A 26084-nucleotide genomic window follows, 5' to 3' on the forward strand; every position below is an offset into this window, starting at 1 on the left:
AATGTATAAGCCCTTCCCATGACTCTTCCAATTTGGGTTTAAAAATTGCCGCAAGCCTTTTATGTAAGGGACCATGTCTAATTGGTGGAGTTTGCAATTCAGTGGTTCAAACTGGTGTTCAGTACATGTTGATGCGAATTAATGCAGTACAAAGGCCATCCCACAGGAAATTGTTTCCACTGGCTAGGGAAAGCCTAAGGAACATTTTGGGAAATAAGCAATGCTATTAAATCACTAGTCTCAAGTACAAACATTTTTATCAGTTTAGATAGTCTTATGTTAGGAAACTTTGTAGAAAGTGAAAATAATATTTAGTTAATGCTGAAATACAATCCTTAAGAAAAGTCCAAACAGGTTGAAATAACAAAAAGAAATATATCAATCAACTACAAAAAAAAAGAAAGAAAGAAAACTGTTCTTAACACGATACCTACTTACTGCAATACCTATTTTTGCTGTAGGTAAGTGTTTGTTGAACTGGACTTGGAAGAGAGACCCGCCACGTTCACTGGCTCTGCCCACTCTGCAGAACAGGCTTCTACAGGCCTCAGTCTCTGGGGTCAGAGTAGAGTTCCTACCCCAATTTCCTTCCCCTTCGTCCTGTGATCTGCAGTGACCCTGTAAAGGCATTTTACATCTTGTCCTGACAGGACGACCTCCTGTCAGTCAGCGCTTTGGGGATATCCAACAGCACAATGAAAACCTTGCAGTGGGAATAATCTCAACGTGAATAAACTGACAAATCAGAAATGAGCAGAGAGCGGAAAGGGGTGCTGCATGGGATCCCTTTAACCCCTTGCATGCTAACGTCCCCAGCCAGGTCAGCGCAGCCTCCCACGCTGCAGGCCTCTAGGTGGGTTCCTGTGGTGTCTTCCTGCCCGTGTCGCCAGCTGCCGGGGCAGAGTAGGCAGCAGTCTACTAGAGCCATGGAACCTTCCAGGGAGGGCTTCTCGTTCTGAAACAGCTTTTTCCTTATTTTTCAGTTTGGTGTTCTACTTCCAAACCACCCAGGGGTCAAGCTGTCACTCTGCTTCTTTGAGGGGCATCCCCAAGCTGAACCATGAAGACCGAGACTCCCGCGCCACAGCCTGCGCCCCTGCCCTGCCCTACCAGGCACGCCTCACCTCTCACGCGGCCACTCTTCCTTGGGTGTGGGGACAGGGGACACGTGGCTATAACTGATGAAGACATTTTAGTGAAGATTTACAAAACCCTTGTTTCTGAACTAGAAAATGCAGCGAACAACTTTCCTATTAATATTTCCTTATTCATCAGAAAACAGAAATAAGATCTAGTTACCTGCCTGAAAAAAACAAACACAAACCATCCTCCAGGTTACTTCAGAAATAGTGCTTAGGCAAATGGGTAGGGACAGGATAGAGATCTGAAGGTCCAGTAGGGAGAATCAAGATTACTAAAGACTTGGGTGCTTATTCAACAATATGGGACCCAGACCAGTACATAAAAGCAATAGGCTGTGCTCTGAATTGGAGACCATAAAAACATAATGGTACTGATTCTGAAAGGGCGTCTTAGCACGTTAGGGCCAGAATGGAGGACACAAGTTTCAGAATTAATTCAGCCATGCATCAAACATTTGTCATGTGCCATTATATGTCAGGCGTGTCCAAATGCTGAGGTAAGGCTGTTACCAAAACAGATAAGCACTCTGCCCTGATGGAATTGATATTCAAATACATTGATCCAAGTTGGAGAATGCTGGGCACATTGGAGTAGGGAAGTGAAGTGATGTACCACGTGACATATCAAGGGGTCCATCACGGGGGTGGAGACAGAGCAGACGTGACTTATGGGCAGTAACTACAAGTGCAGGTCTTGACGAGAGAGTAGATGAGGGGTCGTGGAAAGGTGTCGAGGGGTAGGCAGCCACGTTCATAAAGAATCCTGATATTTAAGATCTGACAGGTGAAGGAATCATGGGTGAGGATAGAATCCATGGTGGAAAGTTGGTAACAAAGTGTATGTGATCCGTGACAGAAAGGTCCCACTATGAGACAGTCGATGGCGTGAGAGAAGCTGACGTCACAGGGCAGGAGGCAAGGCCTGGTGCTCCGATCACAGAAGAGCTGCTGAGGTAGCTGGAGCAAGAACCAGCCATGAAATGCGTCTGAGAAGCCGGGAGAGGGAGACAGAAGGCACAGCTTTCAGGGTTCTAGGAGAGTGGACAGGGTTTGAGCGAGGTTGCCACTCTGTGAGGCAGAGGCTGTGGGCCTCTGCTCCACAGGAAGGGAGGAGAAGGAGTCCGCCCTCCCACAGAGGGTCAGGGCAGATCCTCAGTTCTGAGAAACCTGAGTAGGACGTGCCAGTTGGAAGTGGATGTGGTGTTCTCCCAGGGACAGCTCACCGAGTGAGAAGGGAGGAGAGGGATCCCCGGGACTTGCTCGCACTTGAGGAACAGGTGGGGAGAGCAGAGGAAGAGGGAAGGGTGCAGGGTTCTGAAGATTCCCCGCACTGGTGTCAGTCAATGCAGTGCGTTGACTGCACTCTGCTTCCTTTTCCTCTTCCTGCACAGAGGAAGACTGTATTTCCTGTATTTCCCCAGTCTCCTTTCGCACTTGAACAGGGGCCGCATGACTAGATCTGTACAATTGGATTTGTGCAGAAATGACCCAAGCACTCAAGGCCTGGCTCTCTTCCCCTTCCCACCAGCCACAGAAGACATGTGCTTAAGACAAAAGGGTCACCACAGGGACGATCACAGAGAGGAGTCATCGCCAACCAGGCCAGAAGGAAGAGCATCTTGAATCACATTGGGCTGGGCTGTGAGAAAGGGAAGCCTTTAGTGCCAGACCTGAGATTTGGGGATATCTTTGTTCTGAAGCAGAGTATACCCCATCTCGATCCTGTGTAGCCACAGGATGCCACAAGCTTGTCCGCTGCTGCCTGTTGCTTGGTGTCTGCTCTCTTGGCTCCCCTAGAGCTTTGGGCTTCCCTGCTTGCACATAAAAGTAACCTGGAGAAAGAACACTGTGCTTCACACCCAGAAAGATGACTCAGTTTTTCTGAGTGGCAACCAGGGATTTATGTTTTTAGGTAAGTAATCTCTCTGATCTAAGCCTGCAGGCAGGGTTGAGAACCAGGCTCCGGAATTCAGAAGGGAGTAAGAGGTCAGCATCCTGGCTCACTCAGGCTGTCCTGGCCCTATTCTGTCTTGGTGTTGGTGACTGACCATCTTCTTCCTTACCACCTGAAATGCTGTTGTTCTTCCCATCTGCGGTTTCTTGTCAGAGCATTAAGGAAGCCCCTTTGGCGTTTCCAGTTCTCCATCACCCAGACTACGGTCTTCTACTCAGGTAGGAGCTGTAGCTGGCAGCCAGAGGCCCCCTCGATCCTTGTGCTGAGGTCTGTCCCTCCCAGGGAACGGTGTGAACACAGCTCACAGGGACATCCACCCAGTCCTCTGCTCGCCTACCTGTCAGAAGCCATGCACACCTTCCTCCCTGGACTTGGACTGTGCTTTATGAAGGTTCTTGGCATAGCTTTCTCTCCATTGCCACTCTCTCACTTTTAAATTGTGAATTATTAAAATAAAAGCATCATGCATATTGATATCTTAGAATAGCGACCTTCCAGAGATGTCCGTGACTATCCTCAGACTCGAAAGGGACTTTAAGGGTGAGATTAGGTTGCAGATCTTGAGATGGGAGATGACCCTGGATGATCTAGGTGGGTCCAATCTAATAGTACGAGTCCTTATAAAAAGAAAGCCAAAGGATTAAACCGGAGACACACATCATGAGATGGAGGCAGAGGCTGGAAAGGAAAGAGGACGCTTCCACACTGCAGGTGGAGGAAGCAGTGTCTACGCACCGGAAGAGCCGGAGCACATCCTCGATGGCATCTCGATTTTGTCCCCGTGAAGATGATTTCAGACTTCTGGCCTCCAGAAGTGTGAGGTCATGGATTTGTGTTGCTTTATTCCGACAGGGACAGCAACCTTATAGAGACCGATTAACAGCCATGGGGCTGCGGGCCCCACGGGGACCTGTGGGCGCAGGGTCCGTCTGCTCCTGGAGGGCTCAGCCTATCCTCATGGTGCGCGGAGCACAGCAGTGCCCAGAGTTCTTCCTTTAATTACTCTTGTTCTGCTTTTTCTTAATTCCTACTACCTCTCTAATTCTGCTTGGTGTGGGGGAGTAAGGGTCAGGAAGTAGTTCTTAAAAGAGGTGGGCTGATAGCCAAGATTTGAGGGACAAACCACAATTTACCAGAAAGAAAAGAGAAAGGATTCTTCTAAAGAGAACCGTCTGTACCATGACGTGGGGTGGTGTCAACGTGACAGACCTCAGGACTCGCAGGCCGCTGGATGCCTGGAGTGTAGGCCTTCCCCACTAGGGAGTGTCTGGGGCCAGCGGCAGGAGGTGAAGGGCACCTCCGGGGGTGCCCTGCCCTCGTGGCTCGGTGGCCTTCAGCTGGATTGGATTTTCTTTCAGAGCTAACCACGGTGTGGGGGTGCAGAATCGCTCAGGTGAAACCAGATGGGGGCAGGGGCATGAGCGAGGGGATCCGGGAAGAGGAACTGAGCAGTGAAGAGGAGCTCGATCAGAACTCCCATGGTGCCTGGGGAGGACGAAGCGGCTGCAGAGACCGAGACCCACACAGCAGACGCATCCACACAGCTGTTCAAGGGGCTCTTCACGTATACACAAGGATCAGTCGTGACCCGGGATGCACCTGAAAACGCCTTGCTCATCAGGTGTGTGCTACTTTCTAGTCAGAGTAGTTCATGTTCATAAGTGGTTCTGATCCGCATCTTCAAATGCTTTCCCCGGGATTGCGTAAACCTACTGGTTTGTACCATAACTGAAACAGTGATTAAAAGGTAAGCAAGCTGCTATGAAAACATTTCAAGACATAAAGGTACTCAGTGAAAGTTACAGAACTGTTGGGATTATGAGAGCCCAGAAATGACATGCTGGGGAGTTCGCAGATCCCCATTCCAAGCCCAGGGCAGGAGACGGCCCAGAGCTGCCTGCAGAGACCCACGCACGGGCCCAGCCAGGACTCAGACCTGTTTCCTGCCCATCTCCAAGTCTGGGCTTTTTCTCACAAAGTGGTTGTTCTTTCTTTCTTCAAAGCACGTTGATTCTAGAACCACCACTCTTTATCGCCCTACAGTATGGCTATGCCAGATGTTAAAAAGCTTCATAATTGCTGTGCTAAATTTAGGTCCCACTGTTAATTCCAGAGAAAAATGTATTACACGTATCACTGTGAGCTTTCTTCAGCATGGGGTGATGGTTAGAAAATCTGGCTGGAAAAGAAAAAGAACCTTGCTATGAATTCATATAAAACAATGAATCTTAGCATTTTTATTTTTAAACTCAACTCACTTCTTTACTTACAGATGTAGAATTATAAATTATTTTTTCACCAACTGCCTCTACATTTTTGTTCAATTTTTTTTAAAACTGTTGTCTATGTTTTTAAAAGGGTGAACGACTCTGGGAAATAGTAAAGCATGTGAAACTGTCTGGACAGAACCACATAAATACACCAGAAGTCAGGAGCACAGAATCAAGACATCCAGGCTTTAAACAGATAGCAACACTGCCAGACTCCAAGGACCCAGGTGGGGACACTCAGAGGAGCTGATAGAACCCAGGGAGCGTCACCAAGAGAGAGAAGTGGCAGCTGAGGCAGAAAAGGGCTGTGGCTCAGAAGATGGTGGAAAAATTAGAAATAATTCTTGGATTTAAAATCAAAAGCTCTTGGCTGGGCATAGGGACACTCATCTGTAATCCCAGTGGCTCGGAGGGTGAGGCAAGGATCACAAGCTCAAAGCCAGCCAGCAACTTGACCCTAAGCAACGTCGTGAGATCCTATCTCTACAAAAAGAAGCAAAAGGGCTGGGGACACAGCTCAGCGGCAGAACCCCTGAGTTCAACCTCCAGCACCAAAATGAAAAAAAATCAGAACCTCTTGCCAGTATTTATTAAGAGCAGATTAATGTGGAAACTAATTCACAATTATTCTTCCTTAGCAGGGGCTAGGAATAGGGTTAGTTTATATTAGGTGGAGGAGAGGAAGGGAGGAAGGGGCGTGGGGAAGGAATGATAGTGGAGTGAAACAGATATCATTACCTCGTGTGCATGTGTGACTGCATGACCCATGTGATCCTGCAACATGAACATCAGAAAAATGAGACTACCCTCCATTTATGTATCGTATCAAGATGTATAAATGCCTTCTACTGTCATGTGCAACTAATTAGAAAAAATAAATAAAAATTTAAAAAAGCAGATTAATATTTAAAGAAACACTTGTTGCTTTAAAGAGTTAATTAGATTTTGGCATTAAAGCTTGATTTTTATAAACTAACCTACACTTTTCTTCTAATTACAGCCACTGGATCACAGTTTTTTTTTTTTTTTTTTAAAACAGGAGATTAATCTTTCACAAAACTACCACTTGCTCATGAAACCAGAATTTGAGATGAAAAAAGTGAAGCCTGTGCAAACGGCTAGCCCTACACCCCCACCCCTAGTAGGCTAGCTGATCCCAGCAGGCAAAGCCCGTCAGCTCAGAGGTTCGAGTAACAGCTGGCAAAGTCCAGGTGTTCTCCACCCTTGGTGTGAGGCCCTCCCGTGTTGCGATAGACCAGCGGCTCACCTCCAGTTTCTTTCCAGTTCGTGACTCATGACGATGGAAGGAGTTGGGGGGCTGGGGCTGGAGGAGACACAGTAGCGGGGAACTGCCCACTCTCGCCAGCCTCAGCCCACTCTGGTCAGACTGGCTTTGCACCGCTGAGGCCCATGCTTGCCACCCACGCTTCAGCCTGCCTGGGCCACTGATCCACAGCTCTGGGACGAGGGCTTGACTTCATTTCCTGCTTGAAGAGGTGCCTCACTGCAGTTAGGGGAAAGGGGCCGTGGCCGCTGCAGCCACGGAGGCTGGCGAGGGGCGCTGCAGTGGCGCACAGTCGGGTCCCTCTACGGGGGCTGTCGAAGGGCCCCAGGAGAAGAGAAGTTCTGGTTTTCAAGTCTGTCTGTGTGGCCTCTAGTGGTTTGGGCGTCTCACGTGTGAGGGTAGTCGAGGCCCGTGGAGTGGGATGAGGCACGCGTAGGGCAGGGACCGTGCTAAGACAACAGCGGACCAGACAGCGAGGCTATGCTTTCTACGGGCAGGTAGCACAAGAGCGCCCAGTATCATTAGCCAGCCCCTGGGAACCGTGAAGACGGGTGAATTAAAGACGGGCGGCTTACTCAGGCTTAAGGTGGGGACTGCATGCCACTGACTTGGGAGTGGAGGCCACTTAAGACTCAGGACACATTAGCAGAGTGTCAGGAAGACACACATGCTCTAGTTCACATTGTCTCAAGCGTCCTCGTGTGCTGTAGCTAGGTACCTAACACGGTCTGATTTTTGTAGAAGAGTCTTTTCACTAGTGTTGCCTGTTTGGTAGAGGGACCCCTTCGATGTGCCATGGGGAGCTGTGGAGAGCGGGCTGTGCCTGCACCTGAGTCTCTCCAGGGTAAAGCAGCGGTTTGCCATGAGCTCCTGCATTGTCAGCATGAGCTCCAAGGTGGGCTGGCTCCACACCTCATTTGTAAAGGTAGACAACCATCATCCGACCATCACAACCATAAGGCACAGAATGATGAATGACTTACATGTGCCAACTTACCAGACAGAATCAAGGTGTACCTGGACATATGGACACACCAAATCATTGAAAATACCAGACATGGGAAATTGGCAAGCCCACCAGATGAGAATCCTTCACTCAAGACCCCTTAAAAGGGGAGTGAGCCAAGACTGGATGTGGTGGTCCCTTGACCCCATCGCCTGGTCACACATCATGAGCCTCATCCAGGAAAATCCAAGACAAACCTCCAATCACCTGCCCTCACTGAGAGTCAGCAAAGCATGGTTTCCCCTGCCTGTGATAACCACACAAGGCCACTTCCGAGCTGATGCCTGCAGCAAACACCTAAACTGAAACTGCTGTCCATCCATCCAGCTTGTGGAACTGTCTGGTTAAAGTCCTTACCTGACCACCTGCGGTGACTCTGACTCTTTGCTTTCATATCTCTGCCTGTACTCCCGGCTCAGCATCCTGTAACCCTGTGGCCACTTTAACCCTTTCTTAGTCTTTCTGTGACCTACTTATAAATCATAGTGTAAAGTATCTGTGACTTGAATGTTACAGATATTAGAAATATTATTATTATATATTATTAATATAATATTATATTAATAATAATATTATTATTTCACCAATGAAAGTGGTGTAGCCTGTGAATTTGTTATTCAGTAAATTCTGACATTGAGGAAAGAACACAAATGTATTTTCGTCGTGTTAATGACACAGCAGGCTCCCGGCAAGGGCTCTCTTGGAAAGGCTGGTAGAGCTTCCATGTGTCCCATTACATCTTTCAGAGGGATAAATAGTGGTGCTTAAATGATACCAGTGAAAAACACATTGAGCTCGCCTCTAGGAGACTAGGAAGAGGAGCAGGGTTTGAGCTGACGTAGAACACGACTTGTGGCTCTGGCAGAACCTGGGTGATGGTCATCAGGCACTCCTGTATAAGGACACTCCCTGTCTTACTTTTGAGAGAACTGATGTGAACACACACCCCCCAGTTATACTAAAGAGCCCTTTGTTTTCCTTATTCAGTAGGGAGCTCAATCCTTCTGGAAACTTGATTCTTCTGGAGGGTCCAGGTGGCAAGCGGGTCCTTTGGGAGGGCCTGGGGGTGCCGGATCTTCTGGAGTTTCCAGTGCGGGGGGGCGGGGAATGGGTTTTGTCCCTCGCTTTCCCAGCACCAACAGGCAGCTTGCATTTCTTGGTCCCACCAGGCCACACTTCCTGGGGAGGTCACAATGGCCTCTTGCCCTCTGATTCCTCAGTCACATCTCTGACTCTCCTGCGCCCTTCTGCCTTATGAGAACTTATGTCTACACTGACCCCCCCGGAAAACCCAGGCAAACCTCACCCTCCCCGAGGTCCCCTCTTTCCCTAGGAGGCCATATGCCCCAGGCTCTCAGAGCCGTCCTTGTGGCCAGCTGTCCATGATCTCTGTCAGGTGCCGGTGATGGTGCCCCCAGGGTGGTCATTGTCATGTGGTTAGAGATGTCTGCATGCCACGGAGTCATGGGGAAGGAGGTGTGGCGATTCATTCTCTGAGCGCAGTGCTCTTCAGCTTAACCTTTAAGAGGCTTTACTGTGTTTGATGGCTTCATGGTGTTTTAGGGGCATTCCTCGAGGTTCTTACCAGCGCACGTCCCTTGGCCTTGGTCTTCACACTCTCACTCCACGGTGGCTGGGCTCTGACCGGGTGGCCAGGAGAACACGCAGCAACAACAGCAGAGCCGGGTCCCACCGAGTCAGTGGAGGGAGAAGGCACTTGGGGCAGAGACCCTATGGCTGCCCCACATGCCACCAGGGCGGCAGCTACCGTGCCATAGGAAGAGCCTACCGCGCGCAAGCCGCCCTCCTTCCTTAGGCACGGGGCACCCGCGTTTCTGAACGCGCAAGGCGTAGAGCAGACGGCTCACAGCTCTGAAACCTGGGCACTTCTTTGTTTCTTTCAAAACAACTGTTTGCAAACAATTTAAAAGAAACGCATTTTCTTCTGTTTCTAATAAACTGAAACAAAATATTTTTAATTTTTCTTTTATCCGTGCATTGTGGTTGTACATACTAGTTGTGTTCATTCTGAAACAATCACACCTGCGTGGAATTTGATCTCCTTTTCTGTCCCCTCTCGCTCCCCCTCTTCCTCCTCTTCTACTCTACTGGTCTCCCTTGCACCATTTGTTATTTTAATTGGTGTTTTACCCATATACATAGAGGTGGAATCCACTGTGGTAGTTTGTATGTGCACCTCGTGTGATTTGTCAAATTCATTCTCTATTCGCTCCCTTTTCCCGTGCCTCTTCCTTCCCCTCCACTTCCCCCTTCTTCCCTGTTGATCTCCCCTGCATTCATATGACATCGCCGGTGTCCCTTGTTCCCCTTGCTTTGCTCAAGTTCTCACATAGGAGAGAGAACATTTGACTCCCGACTTTGAGTCTGGCTTATTTCACTCAGCATGATGTTCTCCATTTCCATCCATTTGCTGGCAAATGTCATCATTTCATTCTTCTTTCTGGCTGAGTAAAACTCCATTGTGTATATATACAATATTTTTATTCATCTGTTGATGGGCATCTGGGCTGGTGCATCATCTTGGCTATGGTGATTTGTGCTGCTATAAATGTTGAGTGGGCGTATTGCTATAGTATGATGATTTAGTCCTCTGTATAAGTACAAAGGAGTGGGATAGCTGGGTCGTCTATGGCAGCTCCATTCCATGTTTTTTGAGGAATCTCCACACTGCTTTCCAAAGTGGTTGTTCTGATTTTCCTTTCCCACTAACGATGTATGAGTCCACCTCTTTCCCCGCGTCCTGGCCAGCATTTATTATTATTTGTATTCTTGGCGACTGCCGTTCTGACTGGAGTGAGAGGAGATCTCAGCGCAGTTTTGATTTGCATTGCCCTGATTGCTAGGGCTGTTGAACATTTTTTCTTCAAGTATTCCATTAGTCATTTGTGTGAGACATAAAATATTTTAATTGGTCTTTTAAATTCTATACTGTAAACTGAAGCTTTTATGCATAAAGAGAATTTCATAGACTTACTTGGAAAGAAGAAAGGAAAATGTAGACAATATAATCAGTGGAAATCAAAATTTATTTATAGATTCCTATAAAGATGATCTAGTGTTGTGAGAACAATTGGGCACACTTTGTGTTGCAGAATATTCCTAAGGTTTAAACAGTTTTCTTTTTAATGTGAGATTTTCTTGCGCATTCATAATATCATATAGAAGTAGGTGTATACCCTACTTAAGTTGTATACCTAAAGGAATTTATCTACTTGTAAAGTACGTCTGAACATTTTCCATAGCAGTATGGTAGTGCTAAATAAATTCAACATATGTTATTGGTAACAAGAACTTTGTAAAGGTCCAGGATGAGTAGAAACCATACTTTTCCCTGCTCAAGTTTCATTTAGCTCTTTTGTTTGCTGTGCTTAATATGTCTAAAGTATGTTAAGCCAGCAGCCAGAAGTGCCAGGCCTAACGCTGCCATCCTTATCCAGGAGAGCCCTCCGGGGACGAGCGGCTGTCCCTGCTGGTGACACCAGTCCTCAGGGGCTTGAGGATGCGCTCTCTCTGGGTCAGAATGGCTCTCCGGGCCCCCGTCCCATTTCCCTGGCCCCTGAAGGCGGAACTGGTATGGAGTGCAGGGGCCAAAGAAAACCTCCATGGCCAGCTTTGGGTCCGAGAGAAAGAGGAGCAGCAGGTGGGCTTCACCCCGGCCAGAGAGGCGATCTCATCCATGTACTCTATGTGGTCCACTTGGATTGTGTGGCGGACTGTCTTCACATACCTGAAACACAAGGGAAGAGGGTGAGGACTGGCAGCCTCAGGGAGCAGGCAGGGGACAGAGTCACATCATCCCAGAGCCAAAGAAGTTCAAGTACTTCTATGCACTCTAAGATGCAGAAACAGAGCTAGAAAGCTGTGGCAGCAGACCTTATACTGCTCAGTGTAGACACAGAATCCATGTGTCTGTGCTCCCCGCCCTTCACTTGAGGTTGTACCGGGTTGTCTGAACTGCAGATTGGGCTCACCGTGATCCCTGCCCTGCAGGTGCACGCTCTCCTCTGCAGGAAGTGTCTGTGGAACTGCTGGGAGGCAGCACTAGGGAAGCTCTCCCTTGCCCAGAGCTTCAGCTCTGAGCATGCTCAGCACAATGCTTGTACAGGGGCTGCACAGCCCCCGATGCCCTGTTCATAGCGTGGATCTTGTGGATCTAATGTCTACTATGGCAGTTTTACTGCCAGCATTTGGAAATAATGTGTCTTGAGGATGGAGTTCTACTGTCTCCTTTGCACAAAAACGTGTTTTATGGGCTAGCAGGAGCCCGGTGCACACTGGCTGTACATCGGAGGCAAGGGCAGCATATTTTTCTGGTGTGACCATAGAGACGTGGGAGCCAGCACCTCTGCTGTCTGAGCTGAGAACTTCCCATGCGGTGGGACCTCCCCGCACGTGGAGTTTGCAGCCCTGTCTCCTGCATTCGGAAGGCTGTCTCAGGTACGTGCCCAGAAGAAACAGCAGAGCCGCCATTTCCTATGGTCTCCTTTTGCCCTTTGCATAAGCAAATTGGAAAAACTTAGCAACAGGCCTGCCATGGGAGGTACAGGATGGGGTTTTAATGAGTGAATTAGACACTTTTCACTCCTCCCAAATTTGTCAACAGTTTCATGAACAGTTTTATCTGTGTTGGAAAATTTGTAAAACTGTAGTGTACGTGTGTATTTGTATGTGTCTCTCTGTGTGTGTTACTTTGAATAAATTCCATTTCTTTTATGGGGACACCACACACACACACCACACACACACACACACACACACACAGTCTTTAGAATCCTGAAAAAAAAAATGTAGCAAGGAAATTGGTTGTTCCTGATTTGTGTGTTTTCCATCTTCCTTTCCTTCCCTATGTGAGAAAGCACACAAGCCTTCTGTTCCCTCATTGCAGACAGTTTTGTCACATGACCAAGAAAGGCCTGATATGCAAGGGTCCCCTTTCAGCTTATTTCCTTCAAATCTTGGCTCATGGAGGAGAATAAGATGCAAGTCTTTGAAGGCAGCAAAGGAGGAGAAGGAGGGATTTCAATGTGTGGAAGTCCAGGATGGAAGTCCATGAACCCAAAGTGAGGCTTCACAGGGAAGCTGCGTGGGGGTCCTGGGAAACTGGACCCCAAGCTCCCTCCACCAGAACCCACCCTCAGCAAAGATTCCTGCACCCTACTGGAGATAGAGCAGCCGAAGCCTCCAGTCTCTAAGTGTAGTTCAGACTCAGGCTGTGAGATGTCGGCAAGCAGAGCCACGCGGGGTAGACCCCAGACCCCCGCGCCGTCACAGGAGCCTCCTGGGTTACAGAGAGATTTTGCCAGAAACACCAGTTCCCACTGAGGCTGAGGGGGAGGGATAATTGTAATTCACTGTGATGTAAAGAGAACAAATAAAGGCATTTACTGCAGAATGGAGTGGGATGTTCTTATGCTGCGCGGCAATGTACTGTAGGAAATGGAGGGACGCGTCCCAGTGAGAGGAGCTGTACGTCCCACAGAGGTCCAGCGAGCTGTTCCTGATGCTTCCCAAGCTAAGTCTTTGTCCCAGAGCTGTGCGGCAGGGGCCTAGGCAGGCTGGAGCACAGCAGTGCGCACAGGCACAGCCCCACAGAACCCACCAGAGGTGGGCTGGAGGTGGGCAGGGCTGGAGGTGACCCAAGCTAGAGCTGAGATGAGCCAGGGCCTGCTGACCTGCACGTTCAGGCAGCCAGCCCAGGCCCAGGGCAGATCTGCTCTGCACAGCAGGAACCCCCTAGCATCCAAAATCCAACAGCCTCAACCTCCTGCTTCCCCACAAGCAGTGGGAAAAACAGACTTGAATGCAAGGTCAGACTCAAGTGTTAACCAATAGCATGGTGCTTTTCCAAACCCTGCGTAGCCTGAATTTGGACCAGTAACCTTGACCAGATGCTGTATAAGCCTTAGACTAGCACACTCCACTGGCAGCCCTTTGAGCGTCTTCCTGCTGTTAGAAGTTTGTGTTTCTGTTCACACTTGAATAAACCCTACTCCTTTCACACCTGTCTTCTGTTGTCCTGTGAATGTCATACTTTGGACTTGTGAGGCAAGAACCCAGGACGAAGTTGGAGGTGCACTGCTGAAGTCTGTTGTGTCCCTGACATACTGAGTGCCACATGCCACTCTAGAGTAGTGGCGAAGAATCCAGCTTTGCCAGCTGTGACCCTTGGAGTTGACACCTTTGGTGTCCCTGCTGTGGCTAGCTGCTAACACTGGGACAGGCTGAGGAGGGCTGCAGTGTACAGACCCCACCACCAATGGAAGTAGAGGGTTGAGCTTTGTCTCCAACTCAGGTTTCACTGTATGTACCTTCTCTCCATCGCCCTTTTCCTCTGGACAATGTCTGCCATCATCTTCTTTGCAGAGGGTAATTTGTTCAGCCCTAGAAGACAAAATGCAGAATCTGTCAGGATCTCTAGGAAGAGAGCCAGTGCCAAGAGAAGCCAGGGCTTGCAGGGTGAACTGCCAGGCCCCATGGGCCTCTCCTCTCGCACCTTTGAACACCCGGGCAGCCCAGCGAGACTGCAGCTCTGCGATGGGCAACACGATGCCCAGGGGCTGGACAAGGCCGATGACGGCCAGCGTGGGCTTCTCCAAGTTGGGAGGGAACATCAGCTTGTATAGGGACACCTCATTATCAGCGACTTCTATCAGACCATCCAGGAAAGGGAAAGAAAAGCTGTATCCTGTAGCGAAGACGACAACGTCAATGTTGGCCTCCACGGTGCCGTCCTCAAAGATGGCATCTGTTTCCGTGAATTGCTGCACGTTGGGCTTCACCTGCACCCTGCCAGAAATGATGTGGTTTGGCAGGTCATCGCTGACGGTCGGGTGCTGGCTTAGAGGTCTGCACGCGGAAACAGAAGTCCCAAGTGAGCAAATGAACAGAAGGAGAGAATGTGTCTGGGAAGGGGCCGAAGCCCCCAACCCTGTGCTGGTCCTACTGCCTGCTCCCAACAGCAGAGGTGAGAGTTTTGTGTCTAAGTGTGGTCATGTCCATTCTAAGTTTCCTTATGCATTTCACCTTGGAAACATTTATATCTTGCAGTCTGTGCCAGGTGTTTGTGTTTGCTTTAGTATTAAGTTATTCACACGTTTTGGGATTGAGGAAGATGATGTTTGACTGCGACTCCCACTGAAGCACAAGTCTTAGACTGTTATTAGTCTTCCCTCACCTCCATCTCCGCCAAATGATCATTTGTAGGCGGGTCGATCTCCAAGTCAGAGGTGGAGAACATTTGGAACAGAACAGACTGTGATGCTACCTGACGCAGTGCGTGGTTAATGGCTGAACTGTTTAAGTAACTACCCCAAGGATCCCTGCTTCAAGAGGAAGAGAGAGCGGGAGGGCCGAGATGCGGGTTTGCTGCGTGTGGCTGTTCTCCTGGGGCAACCGTGGCCCTCCTGGAGCTCCATTCCACAGACCTCCATCTACTGTCTTGGAGGGGAACCACCGTGCCCAGCACCCTGTCTAGGCAGCCTCCTGCTGGGGAAGAGAGGGCTACGTGGTTAACACCAGGACAGTCTGTGACGGACGGTGGAGTGTGGGCTGAGAATAAGAGGCAGAGAATGAACTGAGCAGAGATCAGGTGGGACGGCCAAGGCCGTCGTGCAGCACACCCAACCGTCTGGTCAGCAGGGGAGGCTCCCCGCAGTCCTCCTACGAGATTAAGGTGGGGAAAACCCTGCCCCTGGCGACCTCGGGCCATCATACTGCAGCACGTCCCCGTGGGTGTGTGGGGGTGCGGGTGTCCACCTGCCTCCTGCACCGTCGGTCACGACACACGACCTGCTTGCTCGTCTGTCCACTGTGCTGATGGACGCCATCTGGCGTTCTGTAATGCCCTTTATGATGTGTGTACAAGGGCAGAGTCGCCTAAAGATGAGTTTCCAAGAACCCGTTCCTGTCATGAAGCCACCCGTGACTGACGAAGAGAACGAGTGGAGCCACGTTTGGCTTGAAGAACTTTCCAGGAAAGATCTGTTGTTGCGATTCTGTTCTGCGCCACAGCATAGTAGAATATCGTAGGTATTTTTAATGAATGAGGCAATAAATGCCTTTGTCTCATTTGCTGAATGCTTGAGGACTTTGTGTTTCAGAGTTACCTTTAGAGACAGTTCATTACTCATATAAGGAAAATGACATATTTCTTAGTCTCTTTTCCATTGTTATAACAATATCAGACTGAATAATTTATAAAGAAATAGGGTTTATTTATCAGCTCACGGTTCTGGATTCAACATCAAGGAACTGCATGTGGAGAGGGACACTAGAGTGCCACGCTGGCTCTGGGCAGCGTGCCGAGACAGAGCACGCATGCTAACCTAGGTGTCCGTTCCTCCCCTTGTACAGCCACGGAGTCATCAGGGGCCTCAGCCTCATGACGTCACCTGGTCCTGATGACCCCCCACATGCCCCGCCTCCAAACACCCTTTCATGCCACTGGGGATTTCCAGTACGTGAATTCTGGGGAACTTTCATCTTTAAAATATTTTTTTCTTTCTGCTTTTTTTTTTCTGAACTCAGCCTAGTATTGGTCTCACTTCTCTTTCTCCTTCTCACTGGAAGTCATGATTTCTGAAGATCGAGTGCAGTCACAGGAGTATGCTTACTGCAGAGGGACCTCAGACAGCTCCTGCTCCAGGTGGAAGTTGCACATGCACTTTGCTGACCTTTCCACCTGACCTCCGCCACACTGACCATGTCCTGTTGGGCCTCAGTGCACCCTGCCTGGTGTCCATCACAGCACTCTTCGGGGTGTCTTGCTCTAACCTGCTCCTGTCACGTCTTTCTGCCTCCTCTAAACTCACCCAAAGAGAGGAAGGGCATGTGTGTGTGCTTGGTACTTAGCAACCAAATTTTAAGCACTGCTGAATGAATGAGAGTGTGTAAGTGTTGTCAAGAAACAACTCTCAGGGGAGGCCCTGGGAAATGGAATTAACCAAACTCTGCTGTCCTATGGTGCACATGTACAAATATGTACCAGTGAATCCCATTGCTGTGTATAATTGTAATGCTCCAATAAAAAATTTAAAATAAGCTAACTCACGTTTATGTACTCTATTTGCATTATAAGTGAGATTAATGAACAGTAAGATTAATTGACCAAGTGCATGTTAATGGCCAGAACTGCAGTTGTCTCTGAAGCAACTTTCCTTTCATACCCACTTGTGTTTCCGTGCCTAAGTCCTGGGGTTGTCACCTGTGTTGTGGCTGCAGGCCGTAGTGAGCATGGTTGAATCTTGAGTTCAGTGTCTTCTCCAGGTAGTTATTTATTGATGCTGTAGTTAATATCTTCTGGAGAACACTATTGAATCGAGTGAAGAATGAGCTGTCCATAGGGTATCCGTTATCCCAGACGCGGTGCAAAATCCACGACCCACGTCTAGTGCTGAGGAATACCTGAGGAGGGAGGCAGAGGGCGAGCCACAGAGGGCGACAGACACGTGCAGGACATGATTTTAGTACTGCCTTGCCCATCGCCCGCTTCTACAAGCTTTGGTGACTGAGGTGAGGAGGGGAAGCCCTGTGCAGTGGTCCAACAGAAAAGAATGCTGAATAATCACACATAAATGAAGCTCTTGGGTAACTTGTTTTATACCAAGTGGAACACGCAGCAGTTGCCGTTTCCTTCTGTCTTTCCCCACTGATGCTCTTAGTTGAGGGCAATCATTTATTTACCACTGTCACCAGTTCTACTCTGTTAATCCACCGCCCAAACCTGCTGACCCAGGACAGACTTCCCAGTCCTAGTCCCTACTGCTGTTTGAAACCTGTTGCAGGACCAGCCTCCGTCAGATGAGTCGCCCCACCTCTTGCTGCATCAGGTCATCAGTAGCTCGCCTGCATGTTTCCCGTTGTGGACGAGGGGGTTCGTTCTGCACCCACCCTCGCTCTGCATGAATTGGAACGTGTTGAGGCCAGGGCCGTGGATTCCCTGTCTGTGTTGGCCCTTCACAAACCAGCCTGCCTCCTGGATGCCACCCCAAAACAAGCGGGTTTCTATTAGTAAAGCTGTCGAAAGCAAACACACCTGCTTTGCAACCCGACTGAGCTCCACAGCGATGTCCACTCCAGAATTCCCGATGCCAACCACGATGATCCTCTTTCCTGAGAAGTCCTCAGGACTTTTATATTCCCGACTATGGAAGTAACAGCCTGTGAACTTCTCGATGCCTGTGGTGGAAGGAGAGAATGTGTCAGGGTGAGGAGGAATTCCACACACTGCCTGGCACACAGAGGAACTTTGGTCATGAACAATCGGAGATCATTCGGACAGATGGAGTCTGGGTCAGTCAATTGCGTACCACCCTTTGTCCTAAAAATGCGTTTTTTAAAAAATTTCACATTGCTCAGGAAAAAGGAGTAACCTTAGGCATAGAACCTGTGGGTTCTAAATTTAAACTAATAATATTATGCAGACTTTACTAAATAGCAAATCTATTTATCTTGAATCTACCCCAAATGAAAGTTTCCAATTGCACTGTGGTCTGGTTTTTTTCCACTGTTACTTTAAGCCAGATGACGAAGCCATGGCCTCATTGTCCGCTCTCACAGGGGGCAGAGGCCCTTTCTTCATTGGAGTCTCCTCTGTCCCAAGTGCCTAATGCTCCCACGTGGCGCCAGCTGTGCCGAGGGTTTCCTGGCGGCCCCCACTCCCTGCGGCATTCCCAGGCACTGTCCCCTCTGCTTACATTGCGCCACTCCCCTGAGCTTCTCTGAACACGCATGTCCCCCGTGTGTCTCCGGGGAGTGTTTCTCAGCCAGGAACAAGACAAAGGAGGCTGGTAACCCACAATTATGCCACGATTGTGGAGGATTTCCAGAACAGGTTGCATTTAGCATTCAGAAAGTCAAGTACTTTTACTCTGCAAATGTTTGTGTGGAGACACAATGGGGTTTGGTATTTATCAGTTGAACAACCAAAATCCAAGTTTAAGTCCTCAAATGCCATCTAAGACTCTTCTGTTTACTTTGCCTCAGTTCTCAAAGAGTTTCTCCAGAAACTTGGAAAGGCACTGAGGTAGCAGATGTTTCCTGGTTGGGTCCTGATCCAGTGGGTAGGAATGGAGGGCGCTGGGCAGGAAGGAGTGAGGGAGGCTACAGGGAGCGGGAGAGGGTCCTGGGGAGACACCAGCTCATGCAGGTGGGGAGGGATCAGGCAGAAGCTCACTGGGTTTTGCTCCCCATGAAAATCCATGAGGAGAATGTTGGTGAAGGTTTCTCCATTCCCAGAGATTTCCAAGTCTGTGGATTGGACAGCTCTTTGCTTGCTTTGCTTGCCAATTATCCCTTTTTAAAAAATCAATCTCGCTTTATCTTAGAGTGAAATCAAATAAATATACACGACACTGAGACCACTTAAATGCGTGCTTCTGTCAGCTCAACTCCGGAGCTGTGTGAAACCATAGTCGGTAAAGGCAGGAGTTGCTGTCTTGCCCTTTCCTGTCTCAGGAGCTCACGGGAACCTAACCAAACGCAGGCCCCATGGTGCTGCTCCCTTGTTGATCAGGCACGCACCTGGGAAGGACTGCAGCGGCAGGTGGGGGTCCGTGTGGTGCCCGCTGCAGACCAGGACCCCGTGGAAGAGCAGCGACTCCCGCTGGCCCTCGGCCTCCACCACCACATCCCACTGTCCGCTGGTCGGGAAGTCGGGGCGCTTGCTCACGCTGCGCACTCTGGTCTGAGAACAAGGTACAGGGCGACTGTCACTCAGGCCCCGCCCCAGCCCCAACTCTGAACAGTTGCCGCGCAGGCGCACCTGCCGCACTCCTGCCCCAACGCTCCCCCTCGGCCCCTCTTCTTGTTTCTGCAGCACATTTTCAAGACATTATTCATATTCCTCAAAACCCTGTTTTCCAACAGTGGAGGCTGCTCTGTGGATGGAGGCAGGGTGATGGGGCCGCAGCGGTTCCTCTTCCAGGAGGGGGCCAGCTGTTCGTCTTCAGTGCAGGCCTGTGCTCCCCTGGCCTGTTCTTGCCCCAGGCCTATGCTCCCTCCAAGTCTGTGCTCACCCAGCTTGTGCTCCTCCAGACCTGTCCTCCTCCAGATCTGTCCTCCTCCCCAGGCCTGTGCTCCCCCCAGGCTTGTGCTCCTCCAGGCCTGTGCTCCCCCCAGGGCTGTTCTCCTCCCAGGCCTCTCCTGCTTCCAGGCCTGTGCTCCCCACAGGTCTGTCCTTGCCCCAGACCTTTGCTCCCCCCAGACCTATCCTCCCCCAGGCCTGTGCTCTCCCAAGGCTTGTGCTCCTCCAGGCCTGGCTTCCTCCAGATCTGTCCTTCCCAGGCCTGTGCTCCTCCAGCCTTGGCCTCCTCCCCAAGTCTGTTCTCCTCCCAGGGCTGTTCTTCCCCCCAGGTCTCTCCTGCTTCCAGGCCTTGCTCCCCCAGGTCTGTTCTTGCCCCAGATCTGTGCTCCTCCAGGCCTGTCCTCCAAATCTGTCCTCCCTTAGGCCTATGCTCCTCCAGGGCTGTGCTCCTCCCAAGCCTGTGCTCCCCCCCAGGTCTGTTCTCCCAGGCCTCTCCTGCTTCCAGACCTGTGCTCCCTGCAAGTCTGTTCTTGTCCCAGGTCTGTGCTCCCCCCAGACCTAGCCTCCTCTAGGCCTGTGTTCCCCACAGGCTTGTGCTCCTCCAGGCCTGGCCTCCTCCACAGGCCTGTGCTCCAACAGGTCTGCTCTCACCCCAGGCTGTGGCTCAGGGTTTCAAAGAGGAACCAGCAACCAGGCTGCACCGGAGCACAGGGTCTGCTCCTGGGTGGTGGAGACTCACTGGACCTGAAGAACACCTTCCTTGTGTGACACTGAAAACCTGAGTCCCACTCTACAGGGATGTGCCTTATCAGTCACTACTGCGATCACTTCACATTCTTACACACGTTCAATTTCAGACTAAAAGAGAGGACCATGACCATGCCATGCTGGAGAGTCACCAGAACAGGCTCTGATGGTAGAGACGTCCAACCTCACATCCAAGTGAAAGGCTGAAACCCGTTTCATGAAGAGCCGTGACTGTCCAGGGGAGAGTGTCCTCTGGTCATACCAAAAGACGTGAGGTTTAGCTGCACAGCAGGTGTGAGTGAGTGTGGGCACACACACACACACGCACACACACACACACACTACGCAGCGCTGCATTAAGTACGTACTTTGAAGCGAATGTATTTCAGGAGGCCAAAGTGGTTGGCATACATCCTGAAGTATTCCATGAGTTTGGAGTTGTGCATGTAGTTGGGAAAGTGGTCCGGTATGGGGAAGTCACTGAAGCACATCATCTCCTTGGAAGTGTTGATGGTCACAGATTTGTAGATACTCGGCATTTTCTCTGAAGGGTTTTTCTACAGGAGAAATCTCTCTTGATATAATAAAATTTATAAGACAAAATAAACTATCTTGAAGAAAAGTAGTCTCATATATAATAAGTGGTACACTGCCTTTTTTTTCTCTGTATTTTCTCTCCAACTCTCTTCCTGCTGGAGCAGAAAGTTACACTGAATCAACATAAGACTCAGCGCGGCCTCTCTGCAGGAATGATGGAAGTCAGAAACAGGAGAACCGCGTCTTTAAAATGCTAAAATGAGAGGCTCGCTTTCATGTGTAAGCCCAGCGAAAATATCCTTCAGAAAAGAAAGTGGAATACACATCTCCAGATAAGGGAAAGCTGAGGATCTGTGGCCAGCAATTTGGCCTCACGGACAATGTGCAGGAAGTTCCTGGGCTGAATGGGACGGGAAGCCTGAAGCCTCAGGGCAGTGCCATAGGAACTGCTGGCCAACGAAATGAGCATTTCTGATAAAATCTCGTGGGATTCATCTCAGATTCAGGAAGTCAAACCCACGATGACCCAAGGGCGGGAAGGGGAACAGGGAGGCAAACTGGCGTAAGATCCTTGCTTTCCTCAGAAAGTGGCAAAAGTACCAGCAAAGTAGGAAGCAATGTCAAGGGTGCTTTTACGATTTCCAGGATGACCATTAACAAGAGTGAGAGAATGGACGTCTGAATGACCAGGGCACGAAGAAAGCACCAAATGAATTGTACCGAAGTAAAACCAGAAGAAAGCCAAGGAGGAATATGGATTATGAAGGTCTGAAACAAAGATGCAAGACGGTGAATTTAACCTCGATATGTTCCTATCACAGGACATGTAGCCCTCCAGATAGTCCTGTGAGGAAGGGCCTCAAGCAAGAAGCAAACACCTCCCTCATGCTAGCTGGACTGAAGGACACTGTCCACCATGGCACCAGTTTGAGGAGCTGCGGTGGCTGCATCACCAGCCAGCAAGTGAGATATCCTGGCAAAATGAGAGGCAGTGAGGAGGAGCACACAACAACATCAAGGGTCATTCCACAGAAAGACATGAAGATATCACAGCGGGAATGAACCTGGTAACATGGTACACAGAGTAAAAATTAACAGAATTAAAAAGGGAAATAAACAAACCCATATTCATAGCTGAAGAATTTTACTTGTCTCACTGAGTAACTGACAGAGCAGGGACTGGCCGGGTACCTACCGACTGGGAGGGTACCCACAGTACCATTGGAGGTGGACATAGTCCTTCTTCCTGAGCTGAGCTTGCATAAATTTAGAAATCTATAACAGTTACCAAGCTGCACATTTAAGATTAGCATATTTTATGCACTTTAAGGTATACATTATACATCTCTATGATTTTTAAGTAAAATGAAATTCTTACATTAGACAATAATATAAACAAGTTTTATGGACACAAACTTTGAGGAAAATGACAGTAAAAAAGGAAAATCAAGTGATGGGAAAGTATGCTTATTGAGTTCTAACATAAATTTAGCTAGTTTAGTAATAGTAATACCAACACCATATAATTTATGCTAAAAGAACCAAGAAATAGGGCTGGGGAGATAGCTCAGTCGGTAAAGTGCTTGCTTTGCATGCACAAGGCCCTGGGTTCGAAAAAAAAACAAGAAATGTTTCATGTTTCATATTAAGGAAACATTAAGTTACATTCTCCAAAGTCTCCTGGGTCCTGGCCTTATTTCTTCCCTATGCTTATTACCATTGTCAACTGTACTAACCTATTTTATCTACCTTCCCATTAGAATATATGCTCCCTAGGGCTAGGATCTTTTGTTTTTCAGGAAGCAGGGCTTTATTCTGCAACACGGGCTCACCTGCCCCAGACATAAATTGTTACGACTCAGGTATTGGCCAGCAGTGACTCTTGTGGGCCCTATGCAAGGTTCTGAAGACAAACCAGAGTCTGAAAATTCTGAACTTTCTTCCCGTAAACGCCCATATGGTTATTTAGAGAATTTACTTTATATGGGCATCAAAAAAATCATACTAAAAATTTATCACTAAACTAAATTTTTCCCTCTTAAATTTCTTTGCTAGATATCTTCACTCTCCTAATGACTTCTGCTTCTTATTCCCTGGGTGCGCACTGCGTCCTTATCCTCCTTCAGGTCTTCCGCACGTCTCTCGGCACCTCTAGTGACTCTCTGCTCAGTGCGAGGGTTTTTGTATCTATATTGATTAATACATTCCCTGGAACCTGTAAAAGTGCCCAGAACATAAGCACTCAAGAATATTTGTTTCATAAGTAAATAAGTGTACTGTTGAATCAAAGAGGGAACAAATGGATGATGTAGAATATTCGGAAGCCATCCATAGAAAAGCCCACCGGTGGCAGAGGGAGAGATTCCAGTGAGGCCGCACGGTGTTGGAGGGGTTATGGGGCAACTAGGAGTGCTCCCTAGACACTGTCCACTCCAGGGCCCCAAGGGGAGGCACCTGTGGGACACGATGTCCATCACTCTGCCGGCAGGGCCAGTGCCTAGGGATGAAGAGGCCTCCTGTTCCAACTCTTGGCACATGGCCTAAGTGGAGGCCAGGGCCAAGAACAACAAGGAAATTAGCTCCTCGCTGCACAGCCAGGGTGCCAGCCACGACCGTGGGCGGGGGCTCCCTGGGATCCCCTGGGCTCAGCCCAAGGCCCTGAAGTGATGGCGAAGGAAGTACCTCGAGAACACGGGCCACCTAAGAACCAGCTCCACTCTACCAGCGCCAGCTCGGATGCCCCAGGCCAGGCTGCTCTGGCACCAAAGCCTAGAGAATGTCACAGCTCCGTGGTGGGTCCCAAGGATAACCTACAGGAGCACCCACACGAGAGAGCTTCGAGCTGCACATAGAGGCCCAGCAATGGCCATCCCATCCTGACACCAGATCTGTGGGACGCCCGACCTTGGACACAGAATCATCTGAGCAGTCAGAGTAGTCCCCAGCCACCATCCGTTCTAACACGTGTGAGGTTCACGTGGAATGTCAGCTACCTCCAGAGGAATCCTGTACGTTTCATGCCTGATCCGAAACTGGCATGTATCCACGTTTCTTCAATCAGTAAGGCAAACAAGGAGATTTGGGCCATTAAACAGTTCTTAAAATGCAATGTGCTATATGCTCCACTTAGGATGGTACATGCTTAAAATCAAATAAAAGCCAGGCTTACTTGAAACTTCCACAGGCCTCCAATGTCATCATTTCTTTCAAAGCAGGTGGGCTCCAGATCTTCATCCAGGCAGCACTTGATGGCAGCCAGTCCGCTGATCCCAGCTCCAATCACAGCGATCCTCTTCCTGGACATGCCCGCAGCCCAATGAGAGACTAAACAAACCATCTTGTCACAGAGAGATCTATAGTTTGCTGCCCTGTTTTATTATTCTCATTAACATGGTGAACACCAGAGTATTGATTACCTCTCAGGGACTATGAGAGATTAAGAGACACGAGCTGAGCACAAATCCTGTTCCCCACCCCCAGTTTTCTTTGTAGTCAGACAGGGAAACACAGACATATAATCCAGGCTCTTTGATAAATGCAGTAATGCCCTGGTGCCCAGTGGCTATGGGCAGACGGCACTGGGAAGCAATACCTGGCCTGCTGGAGGGCACCACGTAGGCCTGAGCGGAAGGCAATTAGATAGGAATGGCCAGATGTGAGCCAGGAAAGGTGGAGTCTCTGCACGTCTGGGGTGTTCAAAGGAGACACCATGAATGAGGCAGCAAGGTGAAATACAGTGGGCGTGGAGGCTCAGAGGAGCCTCAGTAAGACAAGGACTGCAGGGCCCCTCGTGTGCAGGGCTGTGGTCAGTCGTGACCTTTGACAGAGGGCTTCCAGTGGTGGGACAGAGACATTCTGCAGAAGTCTGGGAGGAAGTAAAGCCAGTAAACAGAGAAACAGTAACTGCTAACTGCGGCCCACGAAAGCCAATAAAAGCAAATTCCACACACTGATATTCTTCTTTAATGGCATTAAAAAAGCTAATTGGAGAGTCTTTAAAAACTATTTCAGAATTATTAGGAAGCATCACTACTTAGCATCTCTGAGTCTGAGGCTGCATTCATTTACCCCTTGTTTGTTTGTTTAACAAACACTTATTGATTCTGAACTATGAACTAAGGACTGTGCTTCCCACAGGAGGAAATAGCAGTGTCCTGTGCCCCAAAAGATCAGTCTAATGGGGAGTCCTGCAGGGAGAGATGAAGATGCCAGGGCAGGGCACTTGCAAGCTGTCGGTCAGTCTTGCTGAGCACTCATGGTGACTGTGAGACAGGCCCTTTCTGCATGCAGATGCCAATTGTCACAATGCTGCTTCCCCTGAGGAAAGGTCCTCCTTTCCCACTGCCTACCTCCTATGCCGAAGCCTTCCCTGGACTTCTCAGGCAAGCTTAGGCTATCCTTCTTGACAACCAGGACCAGTGACTGCCTGGATCTCTATTTATTACATTTACCACATGCTTTTATAATCTTGTCTTATGTCAATGGAGTAATAAGCACCTAGCAAGGTTTAATATCTAGAGCATAGCTATGATTGAAGTGAGTGAATCTAAACTTCTCATTTTTTAACTTGCTACTGTACTTGGGCATTATGCCATATGATTATAATCACATAACATAAATTAGTGACTATCCAAAAATTGCCCCACACAAAACAGTATATAAGGAAAAGATAAGAGACCAACCTTTGGAAAGAAGGAAATTCAAGTTAAGGTTCAGCTTCTCAAAGCAGATAATATTTCTCCTCTTATCTTGAAAATAAAGCTATTCCACAGCAACATGAAGACTTTTATAGCTTACTGAATTAGCTAATGTATAAGCCCTTCCCATGACTCTTCCAATTTGGGTTTAAAAATTGCCGCAAGCCTTTTATGTAAGGGACCATGTCTAATTGGTGGAGTTTGCAATTCAGTGGTTCAAACTGGTGTTCAGTACATGTTGATGCGAATTAATGCAGTACAAAGGCCATCCCACAGGAAATTGTTTCCACTGGCTAGGGAAAGCCTAAGGAACATTTTGGGAAATAAGCAATGCTATTAAATCACTAGTCTCAAGTACAAACATTTTTATCAGTTTAGATAGTCTTATGTTAGGAAACTTTGT

General features: G+C 48.9%; 1 protein-coding gene across 1 annotated transcript; it reads right to left on the reverse strand.

Annotated features, from left to right (window-relative positions):
• Positions 1-11024: 11024 nt before the first annotated feature.
• Positions 11025-25722, reverse strand: LOC306641991 (flavin-containing monooxygenase 5-like; the record flags this gene model as incomplete). Its single annotated transcript, XM_079107311.1, is given in 12 exon segments — positions 11025-11123; positions 11126-11215; positions 11217-11320; positions 11323-11405; positions 13987-14059; positions 14172-14524; positions 16881-17080; positions 17712-17854; positions 19199-19361; positions 20816-21004; positions 24154-24308; positions 25667-25722. Coding segments are annotated over 11 exon segments (1632 nt in total). The 5' UTR covers positions 24289-24308; positions 25667-25722.
• Between the last annotated feature and the right edge of the window lie 362 nt (positions 25723-26084).

The sequence above is a fragment of the Sciurus vulgaris genome, assembly GCF_902686455.1.
Source record: "Sciurus vulgaris genome assembly, chromosome: 12".
In the NCBI taxonomy this organism is placed as follows: domain Eukaryota; kingdom Metazoa; phylum Chordata; class Mammalia; order Rodentia; family Sciuridae; genus Sciurus; species Sciurus vulgaris.